Consider the following 24,181-nt stretch of genomic DNA (forward strand, 5'->3'; position numbering starts at 1 on the left):
GCTATGTGAAAGTCTGTTCTTTGCTGAGCTAGGAACACTTCCAAGCTTTGGAGTGGACTAACCTGACTGCAAATGTGTAACACCAAACAAAACCAACCCTCACTTTTCCCAAAGTATTGTACTTCATTTATAAGCACAATATTAGCCTGGATTTGAGTTAATTTCAGTTACTGGCTTTTTATCTGTTAACTGGACACCATTCCAGACCTGGGCCACTACTGCTACAGCAGAATAAAGTCTGAATGCATCTGATACATAAACAGTTTTTAACAACTTACATCATGCAGTTAACTCCCCAGAGGAACAGTTCAGATTTTATGACTTGTTTCCACTCAGTTTAGAGTTTTATATGCAACATATTGCTTCAAAGTACTTACGGCAATACTAGCTACATACTGTTGCCTTATTGCTTATATGCCTTATATGTAAATCCATATACAATATGAATTCCAGTTTTGTCTGTGTATAATTTATTCTCTATGAACATTAGTCATTGAGTTTTAATTAGCCCTAAAAGAACACTGTTAAAGCCTACAGGATAACACTGCAAAGACATACCTGATGAGTGACATACCAACTGCAAGTCTCCTTTGAGTTAGTAAGAATCATCTTTTCACAACAGAGAAACGGCTGGCACTGCTCTGTGAGCCATTATGCTTGCAAGCACCAAAGCCAGAAAGCTTCACTACATCATGCAAATCTGCCAGTGTTTCTGCTCTTGATTCTACAGTCCTTAACAAGGTTCTTAAGAGATACTGTAACCAAGAAGATTGTATCACAGGGTTTGTTGGATGGAAACGATTTAAAAATCTGTAATTTTATAATTATTTAAAAAAAAAACACTATTTCACCCTTTTCCCTAGAAAAAAAAGACTGAGTATTAATTAAAGTTTGGGAAGGGGAACAAAAACCATAGTTGAGAAAAAAAAATGTTTATAATCCCAAATGTTCAAATTAATTCTCTCTCAATGTTTATTCTAGTAGATGTACGCCTTCAAACTACTTTTGTCAAGGTACAGGCTGTTTTTACACGACTGGAAAACTGTCATTTTGCAACAGACTTGCTGTCTACTCCAAATTATACAGCATAGTTCCACTTAATACATATGTATCTATTAGCTAGGTACTACTTAGTCACCAAATTGAACATTTGTAATGGCTCATCATAGGGCAGAAGGTAATGCTATATTTGCAGCTTAACTTTTTTTGCCTATTTGCCACAGTAGGAATGCATATCAGAACTACTTTGGGAATGCCAGTTGCAGCTGACCAAAAACTCACAATGCTTCCAGAAGCATGACAATCAAAGCGCTATTAATCCAAATGGAAGGAAGTACTGAGTTTATGTAAAGCTACAATTATGTCCAATTTGGCAATTAAAGAAATACTAAACTATTTTATGCCTTTAAAACAATACCCAAACGTGCATAATTTTCAGACTAGAAACAGGACGAGTGTGCTGTAACTGATTTTACTGCAGGTGAATGTTTGTTCTCACAGCATGACGGGCTTTGCTAAAAGGACCCTCTATATATAGGTCTCAGGACAGTTCCAGAGGTGCCACCAGAGAGCAGCAGTATCCCATGAGTCAAATTAAACAAAAAACAAAGGCAATGGAGCTGTGCTATGTGACTTGTCTCTGCATTTAAAACAAAACACGCACTGCATGAAGTCTTCAGCAAAGGCATCGCATGAAGCAGCAGAATGAAGACTGTCACAAACTGCAGAATTAAAACCCAGGGCTCAACACATTCTGTTCTGAGCCCAGTGAATATCCTTGCATTTTTCTATTTCTTTCAATTATAGCTCAAATTACAATGTTTAATTACAAACCTTAAAAGCCTCAAGCAGAAATTGCTAAATCTATGGAAAAGCAAAAAAGCTGTTTCTCTGAAATTCAGGGCTGATTATCTGTGCAGCACTCGGGCCTTAAAGCAACAGGAAGTGCAGACATTCCAGCACGGATCTATAATCTTAAGATAGAAACAAGCTCAAGAAAACAAAAAAACCTTGATTTTAAATCATAGCATGGTAACTTTGCTCATCATCTTAGACCCATCACATGTAGATAAACAGTTTTCAACACAGAAAGTTAAGTACTAATAAATATCATTAAGAGCCACTCACTTAGAAGTGATTGCCCTCTATCTGCTACAACAACTTGGAAAAGCAGAGGTTTCAGCTTCATTACACCTTCAACCTCAGACTTCACAGAACAGGTTCATGCTTTGCATTTATTAAGATCTTTATTGTTTCTATTAAAGGTCTTTTCTGACAAATTATATAAATTGCCCTAAACACAAACCAAACCTGAATTTACAGATTACTGATTATTTATTTTCTTTTCATTTACCAGAGATCTAGGATGACAGGTGACTTACTCAACTCCTCTGCTACATTTGTGTTTTATCACTCCAACCAATTTGATTAGCGTCCTGAAAAAGAACAACTGGAAAACTAGTAAGAGATCCTGTCAACTAGCCCAGGAACTATGAGTGCTTAGCCTCATATAATGCCAGTGGCACTCCACATGCTTAATGTTTATGTATTTCATTTTTAGTGAAATACATTGAAGAGTGATTTTTCTAGATACTGGCACTGATTATTCTGAAAGGTTTTATAAACTTTAGAAGAATCTTAGATGCTGTATCTTGTATCTAACCTTACAGCCTGATGCTTACAAACAGCAGTGTTTAAATAGTACAAACTGCATAAATTGAAAAAGTATTCAGCAGCTGAAGAACTGTATTTTAAACAGCTGCTGTATTACATTTTCTCCACAGCACCCAATAAATGGCTTAATTTAATGTATAAACCACTACTTATGCATATAGTTTATATTTACAGCTTATGTTTTCAAAGGCTGTTCAGATGCAAATCAAAAGGCAGGCATGGATTTGCTCCTACCCCTAGGTTACACAGGTCAAGGGCAGCACAGGGCAGGGTTCTGAAAACAAGACTGGGTTTTTGCTTTTGAAAGGTTTGTTATGAGGTATACAAAAATCACAAAAGTTCTGGCTTGTTCTTGTCTACAGCTTGTGGAGGAGGAGGGAAAACGGGGGTAACATTTTGTTTATTAAGTGTAAAGCACAGAGACCAAGACAAAGTATATTGTACACGTTTCTGTAGGCAGTAAAGGTAAAACACCTTTATTTTAAAAAGCCATATTTGTACTTCAAAGGAAAAGTTAAGCTGAAGCGTTAAAATTAGTACTATACTTATGACCCACCTGTAGTATAGTAATTTACTGTTATGAATTATCATAGCTTGCTATGAAGTAGGTTTTATCAACGCATTTGGAAGAGAACCAATCTGTTTCAGACTGCATTTCAGTGGCTCTTCTTTCTGCTTTACTAGGGGCTGATTCTATTAATTTTGTTACTACAAAAAGTCAAGTAAGATTTTTGTTGCCTCAATTTCTGCACCAACAAAAATTCTAGATAGAATATTAAATTGTGATCTTACAGACTTGTGAGTTCCTTAAAAATGTACCTTCTTTTAAGCAACTGATGTTCGTTGCCACATTTTCCAGGTATTTTAATCTCAACTCAGGTATTTTTGAATCAGATAACTGAATTTTGATCAAACAGAAGAACTACAAAAGAACAACACAAAACTTTCTCTAAATTATTCTTCTCAGTCCATTTCCTACGAAACCCTCTCTGATCCAGAGAAATCTTTTCTCCCCACATATTACAGTTAACCTAACTATAATTATTTTGTTTTTTTCTGGTTTGTTTGCTTTTTTTTTTTCCCCAGAGCTGTGTGCCCTAAAACCTGCCTACTTTCTCACACTTATGGGAAAATAATGGAGGATTGGTGAGGAGGACTGTAAACATGCTCGAAGTGACTTGCAGCTGGGTGCAGAAAAACATATACACGATACTATTATTTAGTCTTGTGTGTTTGACAAGTAGAACATCTCCGTTTAGATAACACAGGCCTGTGACAGACTGAAAGGCACCCTACTAAACATGCTTGAGATTCCTGTCCTGCTACCGGAAAGATCAAAGCACAATGGTAAACTACACATGCATGAATCCCTTAAATAGAGGCTAAAACAGGAAGTTCGGTGATCCTCTAACATAGACACGGACCGAGCTCCATGGTTCCAGCATTCCTGCATGTGTGCCTCTGCCCAGGTGTTGCTTCCAGGGATCCCCTCATTGGTGAGGTAATGAAAATAAAACTTTGCATTTCATATGTGGTTTTGTGGCTGTTTCTGCATCCTGCCTGTGCTGGCTAACATGCACTACGTGAGCTAATCTCATAAAGTGGTATTACTGCTCCTTACAATCTGAAGATGCCTAGCAATCACATTTTTACTTGAAGGTCTTATCTCATAAGGTGGTATTTCTTTAATGTTTAGCCAAGTTGCCATACCTTCTGTTGCCTCCCAATTAAACAGCATAAAAAGATTACCAGTCTCATTACTGCTTTGGCTTTGATCTTCTGGTACTCGAGAGGGTGGTGAGGGTGCTTTGCGCTTCATCCTCCGTAGAGAGGAGTTTATGGAAACGGTGTCACTGAGTGGCAGAGAACCTTTCCGTACTAATCCTGGAGGGGCCTAAGAAGGGAGACAAGGGAGAAAGAAGATTATTAGCCATCAAAGAAAAACCATAAAATACCTCCAATAATTATTCTCCAAAACTACTTATAATAAACATTTGGGAAAGAAATAATATATATCTATTACCAAATGTATTATGTTTCTCATCTTAATTCATCCAAGGAATTAAAAAAAATCTAGAGTAATTGAATATATTCACAGAGTTACAAGATACAGCAGCAAAAGAAAATCGGTTGTTACATATGCTATAAAAGACAAGCTTAATTCTTCTATGCCCAAAGGCTATTCTACAAACCCCAAATAATTATTTTCTATAAGTAGCTAAAAATTATTGTGGAAAGAAGATTCAACTATACACCATTGCAATGGTACATCACAGGTCTTCCTTCTCCATTCCTTCAACAGCAGTCCTAATTGGGCTGTGTATGTAATTAAAGGATTTTTTTTCCCTGCTTCAAATACTTGAACATTTATAAAAGTTTTTTGAATGCCAGTTTTCATACTACTTACTCAAGTTAAATTGTAATAAGCTGTAAAAACTATAAGATGTTAAAAACTAATGCTGTTAAAGTGTAACAATGACCTCATTATTGTAGCAAAAAAAGAACCCCAACTTTTTAATTCACAAATAATCAAAACCGTTAAAAAATGGACAAAGGCTGAATACTTCATAGTTTATGACGGAGCAGTCCAATTGCATTCTAAATTGTTAAAAACCAAAACAGAGTATTTTGTTGCACAAAATAAAAACTAAAAAGAAAATTGCTCACAAGGGAAAAGGAAACTGATACAAGATGCCTGTGAAGCAGAGTCTGGTAGCTCCTGTTAGATCCTAGTATCATACCTGAGTGAATGAACTGGGATGGTGATAATCATCCTCTGAGCTACCCTGGGCATATTCAGTCATCTATTTTGCCCCATCTCAGTGTCAGGTATGACAGGTCCCTTCAATACTTTACTGCACTATAAGGAGCAACACTGTCCAAAATGTTCACCTAACTCTTCTAGCAATCATATTAATGCCAAAGCAAGAAACCTGAACCTTTTACAGCAAAGCAGGACTGAGATTCCAAGGAGAAAAACAACAAAGCACAAGGTGAAATGTTCTTTTAAGAACATCAGAGGATGCAGGGGCACAGCACTCCACTTCTAATTAAAAATACTTGCATGCTTGAATAGTTTCTAAACAAGTCAGTTTCTAGATTAAAACATCACACAACAAAAAAATCACTTAACGCTCTTATAGTTTCTTATTCACAGTTCCCAAATAATTCTAACAAAAAAAAAAATTAGTATTCAGCATCTGAATTGATACAGGAGGGGATGTCAAATCTAATATTTTCCCAAATTAGGCTTTCTTATTGTTAAATCATTTTCCTCCTTGCTGTTGGGCAGTTCTGGTTTTCTTCTCTTTGGTAGCTGCTCTCCAGGCTGCAGCCCCTCCGTTCTGCACAGACACTGTTCTCTGTTCAAAGGTCTGCAACCCTCATCTGCTTCGCACAGGCTCCCTCAGCTGACTTAGCTGGCACCGAGTTCTGGGCATACTCGCTCAGCTAAACAGATGTCACCAGAGTTCCCTCCTGCACAGAAAGAGTATGTGTGTAGGGGGGAAATAATGTTCTCAGCATAAGAGTGCAAATGCTACTGGAAGATTTTTATAAGCCTTTCCACTGCCCTTTGCATCCAAAGAAACAAACGATTTGCAAAGAGAGATTTTGAGAAAGTACTAAATGTTCCAGTTAAGGTTCAAGTGTTGAACAGATTTTCTCAGGAATTATTCAACATATGAATATTAAGAGCTTTCAAATCCTAACAAAGGGTGCAATGTGAGAATAGTACTTTAAACAGATGGAAAAAAATTAAAATAATGTTATTAAGACATATCTGACAAAGTTTTGGAATATACATCTGGGTGTTCGTGTGTCATACCAACTGCCAGTGGTAACCAGTGCGTTATCAGTTACACTTGAATTAAAATTCATGTTAGAATCACTAAAGTAATTAACTGTGCTTATGCAGAAACACCAGCAAACTCTGTCATAATTTCCACAACATATGCAGAAGTTCCACTTTTAACAAACACTGTTACACCCTCCTTATCCTGGAACAAGCAGGGACGGGTATGAAGCTTTTTAGCCTCAAATGTGTCCAGGCAAATTTGGAACCAAATCCTGTACCACCCCAAGCAGACACTCATAGAGGCCAGTGCTTCCCAAATTCCAGCCTCTGAAAGCAGTAGCAGGCATGGCGCCTGGCCCTTCTTATTGTTTCAAAAAGCAAAGGCGAGTTAAGTGAGCTACACTAATTTTGCAGCTGGAATGGAAGAAAAAAGGCAGGGGGAGGAAGTATTTGGGAAAGAATGTAGTGTAGTGGAACATTTCAGAAAGCGTACCTCAAACCAACGGTCACTGTACACATTTTCATACCACCACTATCTACCTCTTTTCCTCCATAGTTAACTAGGTCTATCAAGAAGATATGCAGGCTGGAATATCAAAGAACATTGCTAGCCATTTTGCTAGTATTTCTTTCTTCTCTTTGTACAAGTATTCAGGCAAATGTATGTCCAATGATTAATGCACTCAATTTCTATTACATGACCTAAGCTTCCCAAAATACTTTAACTTGGCCAAAGAACTACACAGGAATTAATATACCTCTGACCTACTGGAAAGAAAGGACACACAGAACATGTTTGCAGAAACTCAGCTGGTGTTATTCTGTCCAAACACCCACTATTACTATTCTTTCCTATGATTTATCTATACACTTGCCAGTACAGAAGTAAATACAATAAGGGGACAAGGTTATACATTTGGTACACTGAAAAGCGGATGCACACAATATTCACCAGCAATTCTGAATCATACCAGACTCCTGTCTAGTGATCTTCACACCAACTTCAGTAAGAGCAAACAGGTCTGAGCGCTATCTTCTCCCAAGTAACCCTGTCTCTGTACAAGAACCTCCCTGATGTTCACAGCGCTCACTGCATCATCGCCCAACTTTGCCAGTAAAGGACTAACCATCAAGTTCCAGGCAACTAAGCCTCTGGTGTAACTTCTTAAGCACAGAACTCGTGCTCACAAATATCTTAACAAAGCTGGTCTGTGACAGTGACTAATATATCTTTTGAGAAAGGTTATGATTTAGTTGCTTCCCAGCCTTCCCCTATTCCCCCATCGTCTTCCCTTCCTTTTCAAAGGAGTAGACTGGAGAGTCAATTTTCTTTAGGAGTTAGGGTTGTGCAAATAAAAGCAAGCTGTGTTTCTAAATTAAGAAGTTTTATCCATAATTTAAAACTGTAAATGTTTTGACTAAAAATCTCCACTTAATTGTTCTACCCAAGCGTAGTTTACATATGCTCCTTTAGCATAACTGAAAAAAGGAGACAATCTCCTTATCCTTGTAAGGAGACAAACAGTCATGGGATAAAATAAAGACATCACAGTCTAGTCTTTATATACAAAGCATTAGGAAGAAAATCAGCAATGGCATTTTGGACATAATTAAATTCTTTTCTTTTAAAAGAAATTTTCTTTTAAATAAGTGTTAGTATTTGAAAGTTTTATCCACTTCTATGAAAACTGTGAAGATACTGCATTATACAACAGAACTTTGCAAAAACCGTGGAGAGTCCTCTCGACTTGCAAGTTCTAAAACTTGGCTAGTTCTAAACATACTTCTGGTAAGAGCCATCTTGCCCAAAATTAGAACTGACAAATAAAAGATTTAAATATTAGAGACTAACATGCTCATTTCCAATCTGATTTAACATAAACATTTGCTGGACAAACATTATCTATTAATCTTACTCTAATTTTCTGAGTCTTATAGAGAATAGGAAAGTCATGCTATGTAGTAACTTGTAATAGCAAGCCTTAAATCCACTGTACTAATTTACCTCCTAAAAATAGGAATGTGTCTCCAAAAACTAGCTCTTTAATCGCTCTGAAAATGAGGCAGACAAATTTCAAACCTCATACTAGAATGTAACTGCTCATATAAAGAGAAAGCAGTTCCTTTTTTAAGGGAAAAGATGTGGAGAAGCTGTAGGAGGTAAACATTAAAACCCTTTTTCATGCTGTGAGAAGCTGGACTACAATACACTGTGAATTTGAAGAAAGACAACAGTGAATACTCTGTTCCCTTAAAGTTGGCTCATTTCACTGTTGTCTGATGTTACCACTTTGGCATGTTTCTATCAAAACCAGGGAAACAGTTTATCCAGGCAAAGCTGACATTTCACTTTGTCTTCCTTGTTGATGTTACAAAAGAGGCTTGTCCATAATAAGGCACATGCAGAAGGTCATCCTGGTCCATAGAAGAAATAAAGCATGTATCCAGTCTGCCAAATAAACTGAAGGGCAGTCTTCACAACTTAGGCACTCTGAAAAGTAAAAGGATTTGCAAGGAAATGCTACTTGTATGGCAAAAGCAAATAAAAAGGAACCCTTGGCGGGGGGAATAGAGTATATTCTAAGTTTTGTAAACTAACTTCATGGGACACTACAATAACCGTGATGCTCCCAGACATGCTAAATAGTTCAGCAAACACACCAATCAGCCTGTTAAACAACCCGAAAGAGACTTAAATCCCACCAGCAGGACACAGATTTTTCAACAGTGAGGAATACGAGAGACCAAATTCTTATATTGTTTACACTAATTGTGCTCTAATGTGACATTGTACTTGCCTCATTACAAGTATAAATTGGTCACTTTAAGTTGAGAAAATATTAATTCATGATACAGATGAAAAAATGCTATGCAACCATCAAAACTGATTTTATTCTACAATGCCTACATGCTTCATTCCCAATTCTGTATTTAGGACGTCAATTCTTGAAATAAAGACCAATTCTTACTTGATGTATTTAAATAGTGCTCAATTTAAAGTTGTAAATCCTGTAAATGACATTTTTCTTTAAATAACATCATTTTACATTGTCCCTTGCCTAACATCTTACTTTTTTTTAGGGAACTGTCTTTTAATTTACAGTTAAGTGAAACCAGAAGTCTCGATAGCTAGAGACACTTTCTTGTTTATTTTCGAGGCTTCAGTGGAAGCCCTAAAAAACAAGCTTCCAAGTCTTCCCCTTGCCAGCATTACTCAAGCAGTGCTTAATCTCACGGCAAACCCAAGTATTTGTTGGTTTGTGTTAGCAGTGGAGTCCTAATATATTTTTTTCTGTTCTCCTAATTATGTGGATACAGTTTTGGGAAATCAAAATTCTGATTCACCCACGAGAAACAGGAAAGTCTAAGTTGGAAGGAATCTTTGGAGATCATTTGCTCCACTTTTCTGTTGAACACAAGGTCTTGCATTAGGTTATTGCAGGAACCTGTCAAGGCATGTTTTGAATATTTCTGATGTGGGAGCTTCTACCACTTCACTTCAGCAACATATTCCAAAGTCCAGTTTTTTTAACAGTGATGAGTTTTCTTCTGTGTCTGAATGGATTTCCCTCTGAGGGAACACACTTCTTTGTGCTCATTGGTCCTTACTCTGTCACCATGCATCTTTGTACAGAATATACATCTTTACTTTCTTTATAACACCTTCTGGGTATCAGATCCCATCTGAGCTTTCCTTTTGTTAGAACATGTATGTTCTTCAACCTTTAAACATCCTGGTGACCTTCCACTGGACTATTGCCTAGTTTTAATCTCTATTTTGAACTGCAGGAACTAAATCTGGACATAGTACAGCTGTGGCCTAACAAGTATTGAGTACTGAGATTCAAGGTGGATCACACAGCCAGACCCCAGGCTGTACAGGTGCTTCGGATTACTCCATTCCAGACAGAGAATTTCAGATGCACCTATTTTAAACCTCATGCAATCCCAGCCTGTCACTGCCTCCCTAAATGGTGGCTCTTCTGGTGTACCTGCCTGTATGCCCAATTTGGTGTCAACTTCAAGTTTGTTGAGGGTGCATTCAATTCCATCATTGAGGTTGTTTATAAAGATAAATTTAACAGTATTGGCCACACTACCAACTCCTCAGGAACTCCACCTGACAACCAGTCTCAGTTTGAGCCATTGTCTACCACCATCTGAGCCATTTAGCCAGTTTTTATCCTACCTTGTGGTTCATTTGTCTAGTTCATAGCTTACACATTAAACAAAAAATGTTGTGGTAGACTCTGACAAGCACTTTTCTAAAATAAAGATAGACAACCTCATCCTTTATCCTCAGACTTCTGCTTGCCCCTAACTTAAAAAAGCCTTTTTTGTTAATCTTGATGACATCTGCTGCTTTGAGCTCCAGGCTTGCTTTTGCATTCCTAACTGCATCTCTGCACATCCAACAAGTATCTCTGTATTTCTTTTAGGGAATTGCTTTGCCCCCTTTCCAGCCCTCACATGCTTCTTTTTGCACTTGACCTCCCTCAGTAGTACATTTAGATGAGACTACTCTTCTGCTTATTCCTTTTCTAAGTAGGGGAATGGACCACTCCTGTACTGCAGGAAGGCTGTCTCTGAAAATGTCTCAGCACTCTTACAAGGACCATATTTCCAAGGAAGTCTCTCATTAGATCCCTCCTAAGAGTTCCCTGATCAAGTTGAGCAACATGTACTATACAGTCCAAATTCTTCCATTAGATGACATTTATTGGAAAATAGGTACTAAAAAGACAAAATAGTTTACATGAATTAATAAAATTAAAAGCTCAGAGCAAATATTTGCTCACATTTAAGTCCCAAACTCTGTATTGTCTGGTAAATCACTGTGCAATCAAATTGTAATGAAACAGAAGTCATCTTAAAAAACACATGCCAAAGGCGTTCAAGTTCTACGGGAGCTGCACACATAAATACAAAACAGAAAATGCACAAAAAAAATGTAACTTAATCTGGACTTCTGTCCTTTCTTTGTGGGCTGTTAGACTTTAGTCCAATCACTTTAGATGAATAAGAAATGTCAGCACAAAATAATAAATCTAAGCAATTTTGTTGAGTGACAGATCCTAGCCTAACAGCCATACATTACTGTTAGACATAATAGGATGTGAATCATTTAAAGCATGTTGACATTAAGAAATTATTTTCAAAAAAATTTGAATTCAATTAAAAGAAAAACACGATGAGGTAAAAGAAGATCATGATTCCATCATCCCCCCCCCCCCCCCCCAGGTTCTTTTTATTAAAATACAGAAAGAAACCTTTGTCTTCTTCAAATGATAAAGCTTTTCAGCAGGACACAGTACACAGATTCAGAACTTCTGTTAAACAGTGCTCTCTTGTGGTTCTGTGCATCAATGAAAGAGTATATGATTGTATAAAGGAAGCCACAGTTTGAAATTTCTTGTCTTTCAGTTTAACTCAAAATTCATCCCCCAGATTTCTATCTGCATTTTATTTTTCTAGCATACCGATATCCTCATTTATTAGATACCACATTTAGGAACTGCATTTAGATACTGTATAAAATAATTTTTAAGGATTATAATGACAATTTAGCCTTGGTCTATTAATTGGAATTACACAACTGACAATATGTCCAATACCGGGAGAATACCTTATGCATCAGTTCTCCCACATTCTTTGGCAGAATTCCTGCATAGCATGGGATATATAGGTTACTTAAATATGCAGCCCACATCTCATAACTTCAATTAAATATATAACTATTGGATTAAAATAAAGACCTTACTTTAACTTCCTGGGAGCATAAGATTGCAAAGACTAGTCCCCAGGATTTCCACCTTTTTTTAGTAAGGAACAAACTTCCCATTATCACATGTAACTAAAGCATCAAACATTATTGGAAATATCAAAACATCAATTACTAGAGACGATAAAGTGAGACAATGTTCTCACATTTAAATATAATACCTATTCATCCACAAGAACAAAAAGGTGCTCACAATACCAACTTATATAAGAAATAGGTTTTACCTTTTCAAAATACTATTTTGAATAGCTCTTTGGATACACAATATAAAGTTTAAAAGGAATGAATCTTTCCATTTCTGTAGTTATTTTCCAACTACGATTTTTAAAAGAAAGTACTAAACTTTTCTTTCCTGTTTATTTCAACCTCAGCAGGTATTAACAGGGTTATCAGGATTATGATGTCTAAGCTTCCTAAGAGACGTGAAACAGACATAACTAACCTGTTCATTGCTATCAAGGCTGTTAGATTTCACAATATCAGATGTTGGTCTGACTTGGGCTTGTGCAATTTCCTGGGGAGCACTCTGAGAATTTGGCATAGGCGGTAGAGGAGCTCTCCGTTTCTTCGGCATTTCAGATGGCAGAGTGTTTGAATCATACTGCTTGCTAACAGTGTTAGATCTCGTGATAAACGTTGGTCTTGGCTTGCTCATCAGTGGAGTTGCTGGGGCACTGGAAGCCTTGACATGCAGGGTGGGGGAAGAAAACAAAATCCAAGTTACTTATACTCTCCGGAAAATGATCAACAGTGATTGATTGCTCAATATGTATAAGCAAAACTTCTAGAACCATATTCAAAGTTACAGCTTACTTGTTCTCTTTTCTTCTTGCTTCGTTGAAAAAAGCTGAAAAATCCTTTGTTTTCTTTCTCCTTCAGAACGTCTAAGTTTTCAGATTGGTAGGAGTCTAAAATAGAACACAGTAATTCTAGACATTATTTACTGCACAGATTATTTCTCCTGCGTTCTTACTATTTCACTGTCATTTCACATCCTTCATTCTTGAAAGGATATACAAAACACATTGTAAATCACCTGTGTTAATAGCTTTTTCTAAATGCTGCAAACTTAACAGGCTTCCTACCACCCCTGTTCTTCCTTCTGTCTCAGAGCTCAGAATAGCTGAGTTTCAGGTGCTGTTAATACCCCTACCACTTAATCCAGCCTATCCCACCTGTCACATGTTATGGTTCATGTAGAGGAGAAAAAGAGCATCAGCCTGTCCAGCTCTCAATTCAATTTAAATTCACGGCAAAGTGTGAAGTGGGACAAGTCAGGCACATGCCTGCACATGGTATGGCTCTGGAGAAAGATCACTGAAATACCTGATAGGTGCTGCACAGGTAACATGCATATCTTATACAAGTCCATTGTGGTACCTTGCAGAATTTACTCTCCTTACATTGTCTTCTTCAGGCAGATGATTTGTAAACCTAAAGGCTGTCTCTAATTTTTTACTAGATTTAACTTTGGTAAAGGCATCCCACTGAATGCAAATGCAATGAGGAGAAGAAATAAGAAAGGCCCCTTTGGGGTCTCAGTACAAGTATTAATAAAAACATGACTGCAAATCTAATCCATCAGTCCAGAGTAGAACTATACAGAAATCCTTCATATATAGCTGGGTATATCCATTTCTGTATTATCTTTTTAAATATGCATTTATGATAGGACAATTACTCATGTCATAGTTAAGCAGACGTTCTAATAGCAGCAGACTGTAATGTCACATAAGTGCTACAGTTTCACTGCCTATTTCAGTAAATCATACCTTGCAAAGATGGTAAATTTAAATCAGCTGGTGATGTGGCTATAGAAGGACAAAAAGAAAGACAGAAAATGTGAATCTGAATCAAGGATGCAGTTATAAGTTACAAACACAGAAAGTCAAGCTCAATCTTCATCACTTGGAAAATGTAACTAGGTACTTTCCTGAAGTAAAAGGATGTGTATCTTTACTATCTAAATGTTAAAAACCATTTAAGAACTTGAGTCTGAAGACATAAAGCACAGACAGAAATCTTGCAAATAAGGAGAGAGTCTTCAGTTATATTTCTGATGGAAAAACAAAAATCAGTATATAGAATAGTTTGCTCTGTAAATTTTGGATTGTAAGGCAGCCCAAACATGGAAAACAAAGAGGAATGTAAAATGCAAATATAATCTGGATAAAATATGAATTTAAATTTTGCTACAAGGCACACCGCACCACATGCTTTCATAAAGCAAACTCAAAATGTAAAGCTCTGAAGCTGTCTGCAAAACTGAAATGCTGAACTACTTTGTATCAAGAGAATAGTTCCTAGCCAGGCACTGCTGTGTAGAAAGCAGATATGCCCTCATATTCCCTCCCTAGGATTTTTGGCTGTTGATTCAAATGAAGCACACGTCATACGGCTCAAAAGGCAGCTCTGCCAGTCTGTAGATGAAAGCAGTAGCCAGACAACAAACAAGACAATGCACTATGGGCACATGTAGCCCAAGGAGCATGTTTAGGCAAGTTAAAATATGTTGTTTTCCAGTGGGGAAGAGAAAAATATTTCGTGTTTGTTTTCTCCACAGAAAAAAAAGACATTTTCCAAATCTCTCACTCTCCTGTTATTCAAGATAACTGGCACTTGCAAATTGAGAGAACTCTTAAAACTGTAAGCACCAAATGATAAGGTTACCATAATAGGTAGAAATGAGGAAAAAGACAAAAAAAGAGCCCAACAACCCCCCCCCAGGTTTTAGATTGGAAAGGAGAACAAGCAGATAGAACAACAGTCAAGAACAGGAGTAAGCCACTATTACTGCATTCTATATGAGTTAAGATTTCCTGTGAGAAATGTCTGAAACAGAGCAAACCACACTGTAGAAAGCTTTTACTTGTAGTACAATAAACTCTTCATGAAAAAGACAGGTTTACAAATACTGCTAAAACCAGGCAATAGGAACGTATGTACAAATACAAGGACGTTAGTTAGTTCATTATGCCCTTGTCGGGCCACAATTAAAAAAGAAGATTATTATTCCTTCACAATCTATAAAATTAGCAAATAGCAATCCAACAGACATAAATACCATCAGAATATTCTAACACTTTTGAAATTTTAAATAATTCTAAAACAAAACTATATTTCTGTAATGTTTTTGTACTTTTCAGCTCATCATGATCCTATTATCTTCTTATAAGCTCAGAGAAATACAGTGTTGTTGGTGTTTTGGGGGAAGGAAAGGAAGAGGTCGCTTACAAGTGATGATTTGTACTTAGCTATCTTTACTGGTGCCTAACACATTGTTAGAAAATAAGACCTTTTTATAGCACTTCTCAAACATAAGTACAGATACACTTGTCCCAGTTTCAATTTTAAGGAAGACTAATTAAATATATACTATATGCTAGAAATCAATTTCTTCAAAAGTAAAATTATCCCAACAAAACGTATACCTGATTGAAATATTAAGTAATTATCTTTTCTATAATTTTCTGCAATTCACAGAAGTTACCTTACCTCTACTGATATCCATGGCATATAATTCTCTTAGTCCAAGGTCATTAAGGGATTTTGTCACATCAAGGGGTTCTTGAGACTGGTAATCCTTCAGCAGTAGAGTGTGTGAAGGATCAAACTCACATTTGCTACAGATAACCGGAATGAGTTCTTGAAGGGGTGAATGTGGACTAACTCTTATGACTGTCTTCTGTGTCTTCTTGTAGTTTATCACTACCCTTACTGTTTGCTGGAAAGAAGAAAACTCCAGTAAGTACCACCACAAATTGTGAAACAACTGGCATTTTTATGACAGCCTTATAGCAGTCACAGGAATTCCACTTGTGGCCAACTTCACCAATGTTATTGATTCGACACTACAATTTTGCGATTTCCTGCTACAGAAGAAAAGGGCACATGAAACAGTCTGCTCCTTCTTCAGTATTTGTCATTTGCCTGTCCAGTAGGGCACATTCCAGGAGTGAGATGCTCTACTAGGTTACATTATGGAGCTGTAAAAGTCAGCCAATGAGCCATGGGTGCATGTGCATGTACACAAGTAGGATGAAAGTAACAGGGCAGCAGAAGAGTTCCCCTGGTCCTTAAGTGCTTTAGATAAATTAAATCCCAGGATTTTTCTCTACAGCAGAACAACAAAGCTAGAAGGAAAGATTGAAGCAACACCCAGAAGTTGCTTTAGTACTTCTAAAACCTCCTGCCTTCTCAAGGGTATATAAAAAAAAAAAACTGGTTAACAACAAAAAAGTGCAGTATGTATTAAAGGAAAATGAACATACAATCAGAAGGGCATATATATCACAGCATGACAGATGGTTCAAGTTGTTGATTTTCAGTTTATAGAAGGCTGTATTCAGCCACACCTCATCTGCAGAATTTGTCAAAAGGACGGTAAAGCGTGGGAATTCAAATAATATTCTAATGTTCCCTTCTTTCACAGCAAAGATGTTTTCTGCAACAAACTGAAGTGTATTTTACCTAGGAGGAGGTTATCAAGAACATGGAGCCAAGCATTTCAAAGGGGTGCATCGTGAGAGGATCAGTGACAACAGGAAATGCTGAAACAAGAGGCTGACCTATGAGCTCAACTTGTTGAATCCAATAGTGATTCTAATTTCTCAACACGCTTTAATTTCAGTTCTCACCTCCGGTATAACTGGAGCAGGTTTCTTCTTATCCATTTGTTTTGGCTTTAAAATCACCTTTTCCACTTCAAGCAGTCCCACTGGTGTATTAGGTTTGAATTTAATCTGGCTATTTTCTGCTGATAACAACTCTATAGTATAACTTGATGGATTTAAATGATACTGTGCACAGAGAAAAATCAGCAAGTCCATCATGGGCTTCCTGTAAAAGACAAATGGAACTGTCACAACAGACGACAATTAAACAGGCAATAACAAAATGCGCTGCTAAACATTTAACCCAAGTCATCCTTTCCCTTCCATGACTAAATAATTATTGCCAGCCACCAACTTTAAATATCTTCAACATAAAAAAGAGACAAAAAAAAAACAGCAATAAAAAAGGCAAAGCCAAAAAAAAAAAAGGAATACACTAAACAGAAAATGAAACCAGCTTGCACAGAAGTATGCCATGTGCTTGAGCAAAGGCAGAAATATTTTCTTGTATGAAATGATGCTTTTCCTGAGGTCAGCAGGGACATGTGGATTAGCCACCTCATTTGGTTTTTAATGGGAACTTAGCAGTGGGGATAAATACCCTGCTACTCGTTAAGAACAGTTTCTTTCCAAAGATTGACATTTTTATATCCATTCTGAGGTTACAAGGTACTTTCTTTTCAGAAATACCAAGCAGGAGCTATTTGGAGGAAACAGGAGAAATCAAGTTTGAGGAAGCCAGCTTTTAAGGAGGTCTTGCATTAGGGATCCCAAAATAAGAGCCAGGTGCTTAATACAGACAGAGGGAAAGAACCTAAATAACAATGTAGAAGCTGAATGCAATTTTATTTTAGAAGCTCTGTGTGATGCAGCAGATGTCCCTTTCACAATGAAGTATGCAAAGCAAATTTTTCATATGTAGTCATGAATTGTGCATCATTGTTCACTCAGTGCTCAATAAAGAACATGCAGAGCAGCACATTAAGATAATGCTGAACATTCCCAGTTGCTATTGGAATAAATTTATTAAAGCTGTACTTTAAACAGAAGCATCACAGATGTTTAAATAGACCAAAGGGAAGAACAGTATCCTAACTTTGCATGTTACAGCAACTGAATAAAGTTATAATACTATCAGGTCACTGCAACTGGTCATTCCTCAGTTTGTTGAGTTGGGCAATTATTTGTAAGGAGCATTTCATTTTGACGTTCTCTGTCTCTCCCAGTTACAACTACAAAGAGGGAAATCTATCACGGAGAGGAGAATCAAAAGAATGCAACTCCCACGGGTTGAGATAAGAACATTTTAGTAACTAAGGTATAACACAAATCACTACTGCTACCATCAGTAATAATAATGATAAAGGAAATAACAAGGGAAGAGAATACAACACCTCACAAGGATATTATGAAAAGAATTTACAAGTTTGTGAAGCAATCAAATGCTATGCTGAAAAGGACACTGAAGTGTCCAAAGGAAAATTAATACAGGGTTTGACTGGTATGGCTTTATCAGAAATCTTAAATTCTAGATGTAATCTCATAACAGATGCAAGTACTGATAGCATAACCAAATGTGAAAATAGATAGCTTCTACAGAGATCCATCAAGCTACGCAGAATTATAGACAGTATGAAGACAGTTAATACATTTATTAAGTTGGAAGTTAAACCAGACTTTTTATATGATATAGTTCTGTAAAAGAATTAAGAATGACTCAACATTAGAGATTATTGTGAACACTGCTCTTCTACCCCCTTTAACCCTGTAATATCATTCCTGTTTTCATTTAGTCTTAAAGAACAAATGTTCCTTAAGCAAGCTGTCTTCTGATTTCTAGAAGCAAGGCTGGACTACCTGGTGCACACACTGTACTTACAGAAGATGGAAATGGTTTGAAAGCTGACAGATATAGTTATTGCAGGACTGTTACTTCCCATCCACCCCCCACACACACAAGAAAATTTCTCCCTGCTTAAATGTCAGAAGAATACTTGCCTCAGGAGACAAAGGCAGGAGGAACAATAAATAAAAAACATACAGAAATGAGCCACCAAAGAGTCAAAAAAGCAGCTGACGGTCTGAAAAGGTATAGAAGAATGTAATATATTCCCCGTGCTTTCATCTAGATGATATATATCAGCCTGAGAAATACCATGCATAGTGCACTGAGCACTGCAGAAAACTAGCTATACCTCCCTTTTCACACAGCTAAACCAGAGTTTATTTCAATTTTACTCTCCTGCTCCAGTTAGAAGAACGAAGAAAAAACTACTTTATTTCTTGCATTTCTGGCAGAGAACAAGTATACCCATCTTACCCTAATAAGCTGCAAATGCAAATCATGTCATTCCCCCATGCCACTGGCAGGAGAGGCAAGGAGGGACCCAGAAGAGACTGCAGACACTACTTCTGTAGCGACCTTTCTAGTTATCATCCTATCCAATAAGTTACCCATTACTTTTTTTCTGGTGCATTTATATACACTATTTTTAACAGCTGCCCTTCCTTCTGGCCTTCAGGTATCAGAGAGTGGTAAGAACACTGAAGATGACCAGAGCAAGAATTCACAAGCAAAGACCACAAAAAGCCACTATATGGAAATGCACCGTGGTGACAGGGGAAAGCCCTCACATTACCAGAGTCACAGCAAGTGACAGAATGGTAAGTGAAAAACAGCTGCTCACAAACAACAGACAGGTACATGCAAATTAGTACATGAAAACAGTGATTCGGAGCAAATTTGCTTTCCATTGATACTTCCAGAAATTACCTGCTTGACTGGAGGATGCTAGACTAAGTCCCGTCCCCCCCTCCACTGGAAGCCAAGACACCTTCAATGACTGCTTTAGACAGATACTCCTACTGCGATATAAAAAGCAATCTTTTTTGCAATCACATCCTCCAAAACTTGTAACACTGTGTTTTGCTAAAGCCTTGTACATAAATCACAGTACATTTAACAGCTTCCATGATTAATATTTAGCAAAACTCCAAGAAGTGGCCATCAGCTGCCTCAGAGTACCTCATCTGCTTGTCTTCCTCTATCTAATTTCAGTAAAATCTTTATTTGTGACTTCTTTACCTTCATTACCTTACTTAACTTTTCTGGAAATCTCTGTTCATACATTTGTTTACATATTGCCACACCCCTTCTTCTCTCATCTGTTTGCTTCTGGTTCTTCCTACCTGACTAAAACACCAATAAAAGGTGGCTAGTAGTGTTTCATTACATCACCTCACAGTTAAAGTTGCACCTTCACCTATACTATTATGCTTGTAACCAACACCGAAAAGTGTATTTGAAGTGACTGAATCAAGTGTTTAAAGGAAAAACAAAAAAAAAAAAAAAAAAAAAAAAAAAAATCACATTTCTACACTCCTCTCTAAAATCAAGGGCTAGAAACCTGCTACTTAGAAAGCGGAGATTCTTACACAATCAAACTTTAGGAACAAGGTCTTTCTTCCCATCATGAGACTCACAGTAAGCACCACTGAACAAAAAAAACCTTCTGTCAGCAGCCACCAAGAGTATTCCTATGAGGAAGGGAGAAAGAAAAGAGAAGAAACCTACACACAATGTGGCTTTCTATAGATCTCCAATTACTTAAGCCCATGGCTTCATGGCCTTCCTTGTAAAACTATTTACTAATCCTAGTCACTAAAAAGACATTTTTTACTAACAAGTGTAAGTACGATAAGTTTTGAAAAGTAGGGCAACACCACAAAGCTTATTATTCACTAGCCAGCTATAGAGTAAACCAATGGTTTGTTAAAAAATATCTTAAAGACTGAACATACTCAAGAATGGATAAATGGAAACTCACAAAGGACTCTAAAGAAAACAAATTCACCAAAGCTAAGTCATCAGAAACTGAAGCTCTAAACATGCTGCCCTGCAAAACTGACACACCATTTCCAAGTAAAACGCACGTCATTACCATATTGGTCCTTGATATTTCTAAGTTAATTTACTGATGTATACAACTTAATCTAATTGTTCTGTTTTGATAACATTTTCTCACACTTTGCAGTTCTTTCTTGTGGGAAAATAAAAAAACTAACTCAAAATGATCAGGCTGCTAAACAAAATAGTTCAAGTTTTTTGTTGTTTGTGAGGTTTTTTTCTTCTTGGGCTTCAAATCTTGACCTATTCCTTCACCTGAACAGTGGAACTTCACTTCTTACCACTCACTGCTCCTACAATGCAGGTTTTTTTTTTTTTTGGGGGGGGGAGAAGTTGTTTGTCTGTTTTAAAAAAATAGTTTGCAGGAATCCTGGTGACAGGAGAGTTTGAATGCCACTGTCAGATTCTGAACTGAATCACTATCATCAACTACTACAAATTGGTGTCTAGGCTTAAATAAGAGAATCCACCTATGCTTGAAGTTCCAGAATGAGGAATGAGCTATTTCAGTCCTCCTTCCTTTCTCACTTTTTTGCTTTAGTTGCCAATAGATCAAGGATCAAAAATTATTCTCTCTTGTAATCTTTTTCTATAAAATCTCTTTCAGATTTCATTCTGATCCTCTTCTGCCTACTTCTACTCACTCAGGATATTTAGCTGTGTAACACCTTGCTTTCTTCAACATAGCTCTCACTAGACACTATGAAAAAGTAGGGAGCAAACCAACCCAACTTCATCTGAGAACCGTAGAGAAGTTTACTCTAGTAGACTATGACATTTGAGCACATGGCTGTACAAACTCACAGTTTTGCTTTTTCTAGTATGAGATTTTGAAAGGTATTCTCTCCTTGGGAGCTTCGAAGCTGCTTATCCCTGATCATGAACAGGAAAGGGACAAATTAGCAATTTATGTCATTTCTACAGGGATCTTCCAATTTGTCCATAAAATACAACTATCAAGACAGTGCAAAACTAGAAGATAGTTTGAAGTATGTTTCATGGTGGACTGCAGGTCCTGCACAGTGTCTCCCCTCATTCTAAGTGAGCCCAGCAGCACTTATATAGGTTCTTATTTGAAAGAGAGCAATTTATGAAGTCAATTACATACAGAGTCTTGACTGAAAAAAAGAAACAGTAACTGTGGGATAATAAAACTGATCAGGAAATAAGTGCACTTCCTGATAAGCCTGTGAGGTCTGTCTTGAACAAGGAGTAATTCTACACAATATAACAACCAAGTGAAGACACGAGCAATGTTCCTTTCTGGCACTTTGTTTTCAGCAAAGTGAGACAGTGGGCTCCTGGTACTCATAAGTGTGGACAAAGGGAGTGAAAAGAAGGAAGAGAAGTGCCTCATAGCGTACATGTGGAATCTCACCTTTAAGAGTGCCATGGAAGGCACCGTGTTAGCAGACAGCATGAGAAATATAACCTCAGATTTAAGTTATCCTAAAAATCACATGGAGTTGGGAAGGGGGGCAAGAAGTAGCCACAAAAGTTCACCCACTGCAGCTCTAGAGTATTTGATTTCTAAGAAACGACCTCATGAACAATGACAAAGCATATAAACAGACTCAAGCCAAACTATCTCTTATTGAGAAGTAGCTGTAACTATACATTTACATTGCCTAATTTGAATAAATAAATAAATTCACCTCCTTGCTTTCAGCAGCAAAGACACTGGCAATACACTAACGCAAGGACGATATACAGCTAGTTTATTTCAGCTTAGGAAAGCAACAATCTGGCATCCTAATTGCTCTCATCCATATAAGGCTTTCCATAGGAGCCTTCTTGGTAGGATAATTAATATAACATTTCAAATTTGGATCAACTGCTGAGGTGAGCAGCGCGAGAGAGGACGCCTTCAACACCGGAGCGGGGGGGAGGGGGTAGATCAGCGTCCAGGAGCCTCAACTCGGAGCGACGAGAGCCACCGAGGGAACCTCAAGTCCTCGACAGGAGCTGCCCGGGAGCCGGCAGCTCAGCTGACGACAGCGAGCAGCTGATTCACACGGGGCGGAGCCTGAAGCAGCGGCGGTTAAAAACCTGCCCCAAGGAGTGCGAGGGACCGGGAGCGCGGCGAGGCAGCTGGCGCGGGCAGGCAGGCGGGCGGGCGGGCGGCGGGATGGTGAGCACCCGTCGTGTGAGGAGGGCCCGGTCCGGGAGCTCTGCTCTGGCTGCCCCGGCGGTGGCCGGCGTAAGTACCCAGACAGAGCCGATGAGAGGGGAGGCTGCAGGGCAGAGCTCGGGGTGCAGAGAGGAGAGTGCCTGCACTGGTCTGGTGAGGGGAGGGTGCACAATGGGCAGGGCTGCACTCGGTGCTCCCTGGTGGAGGCCCTCCTGCAGCAGGGGCTGAGCTGCGGGATGCTGTTAATAGGCTGCGAGATGTCACCGAAGCTGAGAGGAAGCAGGAATGCTTGCTCCCGGCCCAAACTGTGCAGGGGCCTCGAGCTTCACCTCTACCTCATGAAGGAAAGAAGGAGGCCGTTAACCTGGGAAGCTGGGAATTAGTGACAAAAAAAAACAAAAAAAAAAAGAAGGAAAAGGACAACCGAGAGAGCGAGGGGCTTCCCCCTAAATCCCCTGTCCCCACGCAGAACCACTTTGCTGTCCTGCAGGGGGCTAATGAGGAAACGCACTCAAGCCAGAAACAGCCGGCTGGTGCACTGCTAAAGAAGATCTCTACTGGTGCTGCCAGGAAAAAGCGGCGGGTCGTAGTAGTAGGGGACTCTACACTGAAAGGGACAGAAGCACTCGTCTGCCGGCCAGACCCCGCCCCAAGGGAGGTGTGTTGCCTACCGGGGGCACGGATCAGGGATGTGACAGAGAGGCTGCCTGCTCTAGAAAGTCCCACGGACTATTACCCACTCCTGGTGATACATGTGGGTGCTACGGATATAGATAGCAGTAGCCTGGGGAACGTAAAGAAGGACTACAGAGCCCTGGGGGAGGTGATTAGGGGCTCTGGAGCTCAGATAGTCTTTTCATCAATTCTCCAGGGTACAGGGGAGGACCTAAAAAAAGCTAGGAGGATTGGCCAGGTTAATAAATGGTTAAAAGGGTGGTGTCATAGTCAGGGATTTGGGTTCCTTGAACATGGGACCCAAGCTTGTAGGCCAGGTCTAGTGGGGGCTGGTGGAGCTGGTCTGATAAAGAAGGGAAAGAGCAGTTTTGGTAGGAGGCTTGCCAGACTGGTCAAGGAGGCTTTAAACTAGATGTGCTGGGGGAGGGGGCATCATTCCATCCCAACACACCCAGTCAGTTGCCAGCACCTACAATAAATGCTCAGAGCAATGTAGAGATATCCCAGCCACTCCAGCCAATGAGCCGGCTTCAGTTGGAGCTCGGCTCAGATGCCTCTGTACAAATGCCTGTATCATGGGGAACAAACAAGAGGAATTAGAGAT

At 38.5% G+C, this 24,181-nt stretch overlaps 1 protein-coding gene across 5 annotated transcripts in view; it reads right to left on the bottom strand.

Moving 5' to 3' along the window:
• Positions 1 to 24,181, bottom strand: part of COBLL1 (cordon-bleu WH2 repeat protein like 1) — an 88,938-nt gene that overhangs the window by 12,518 nt on the left and 52,239 nt on the right. For 4 of the 5 annotated variants that reach the window (XM_057423826.1, XM_057423828.1, XM_057423830.1 and 1 more), the window contains exons 3-8: positions 16,889 to 17,090; positions 15,747 to 15,975; positions 14,024 to 14,062; positions 13,065 to 13,159; positions 12,694 to 12,933; positions 4,423 to 4,567 (exon numbers count right to left, since the gene is read on the bottom strand). In XM_057423826.1, coding sequence (XP_057279809.1) covers positions 4,423 to 4,567; positions 12,694 to 12,933; positions 13,065 to 13,159; positions 14,024 to 14,062; positions 15,747 to 15,975; positions 16,889 to 17,090 — 950 coding nt within the window. The remainder of the gene's footprint in view (positions 1 to 4,422; positions 4,568 to 12,693; positions 12,934 to 13,064; positions 13,160 to 14,023; positions 14,063 to 15,746; positions 15,976 to 16,888; positions 17,091 to 24,181) is intronic. The other variant, XM_057423827.1, reaches the window with a different exon arrangement.

This window comes from Pezoporus wallicus, unplaced genomic scaffold (genome assembly GCF_028554395.1).
Source record: "Pezoporus wallicus isolate ANWC-B61680 ecotype Strahan unplaced genomic scaffold, APGP_CSIRO_Pwel_v1 contig_1181, whole genome shotgun sequence".
Lineage (NCBI taxonomy): Eukaryota > Metazoa > Chordata > Aves > Psittaciformes > Psittacidae > Pezoporus > Pezoporus wallicus.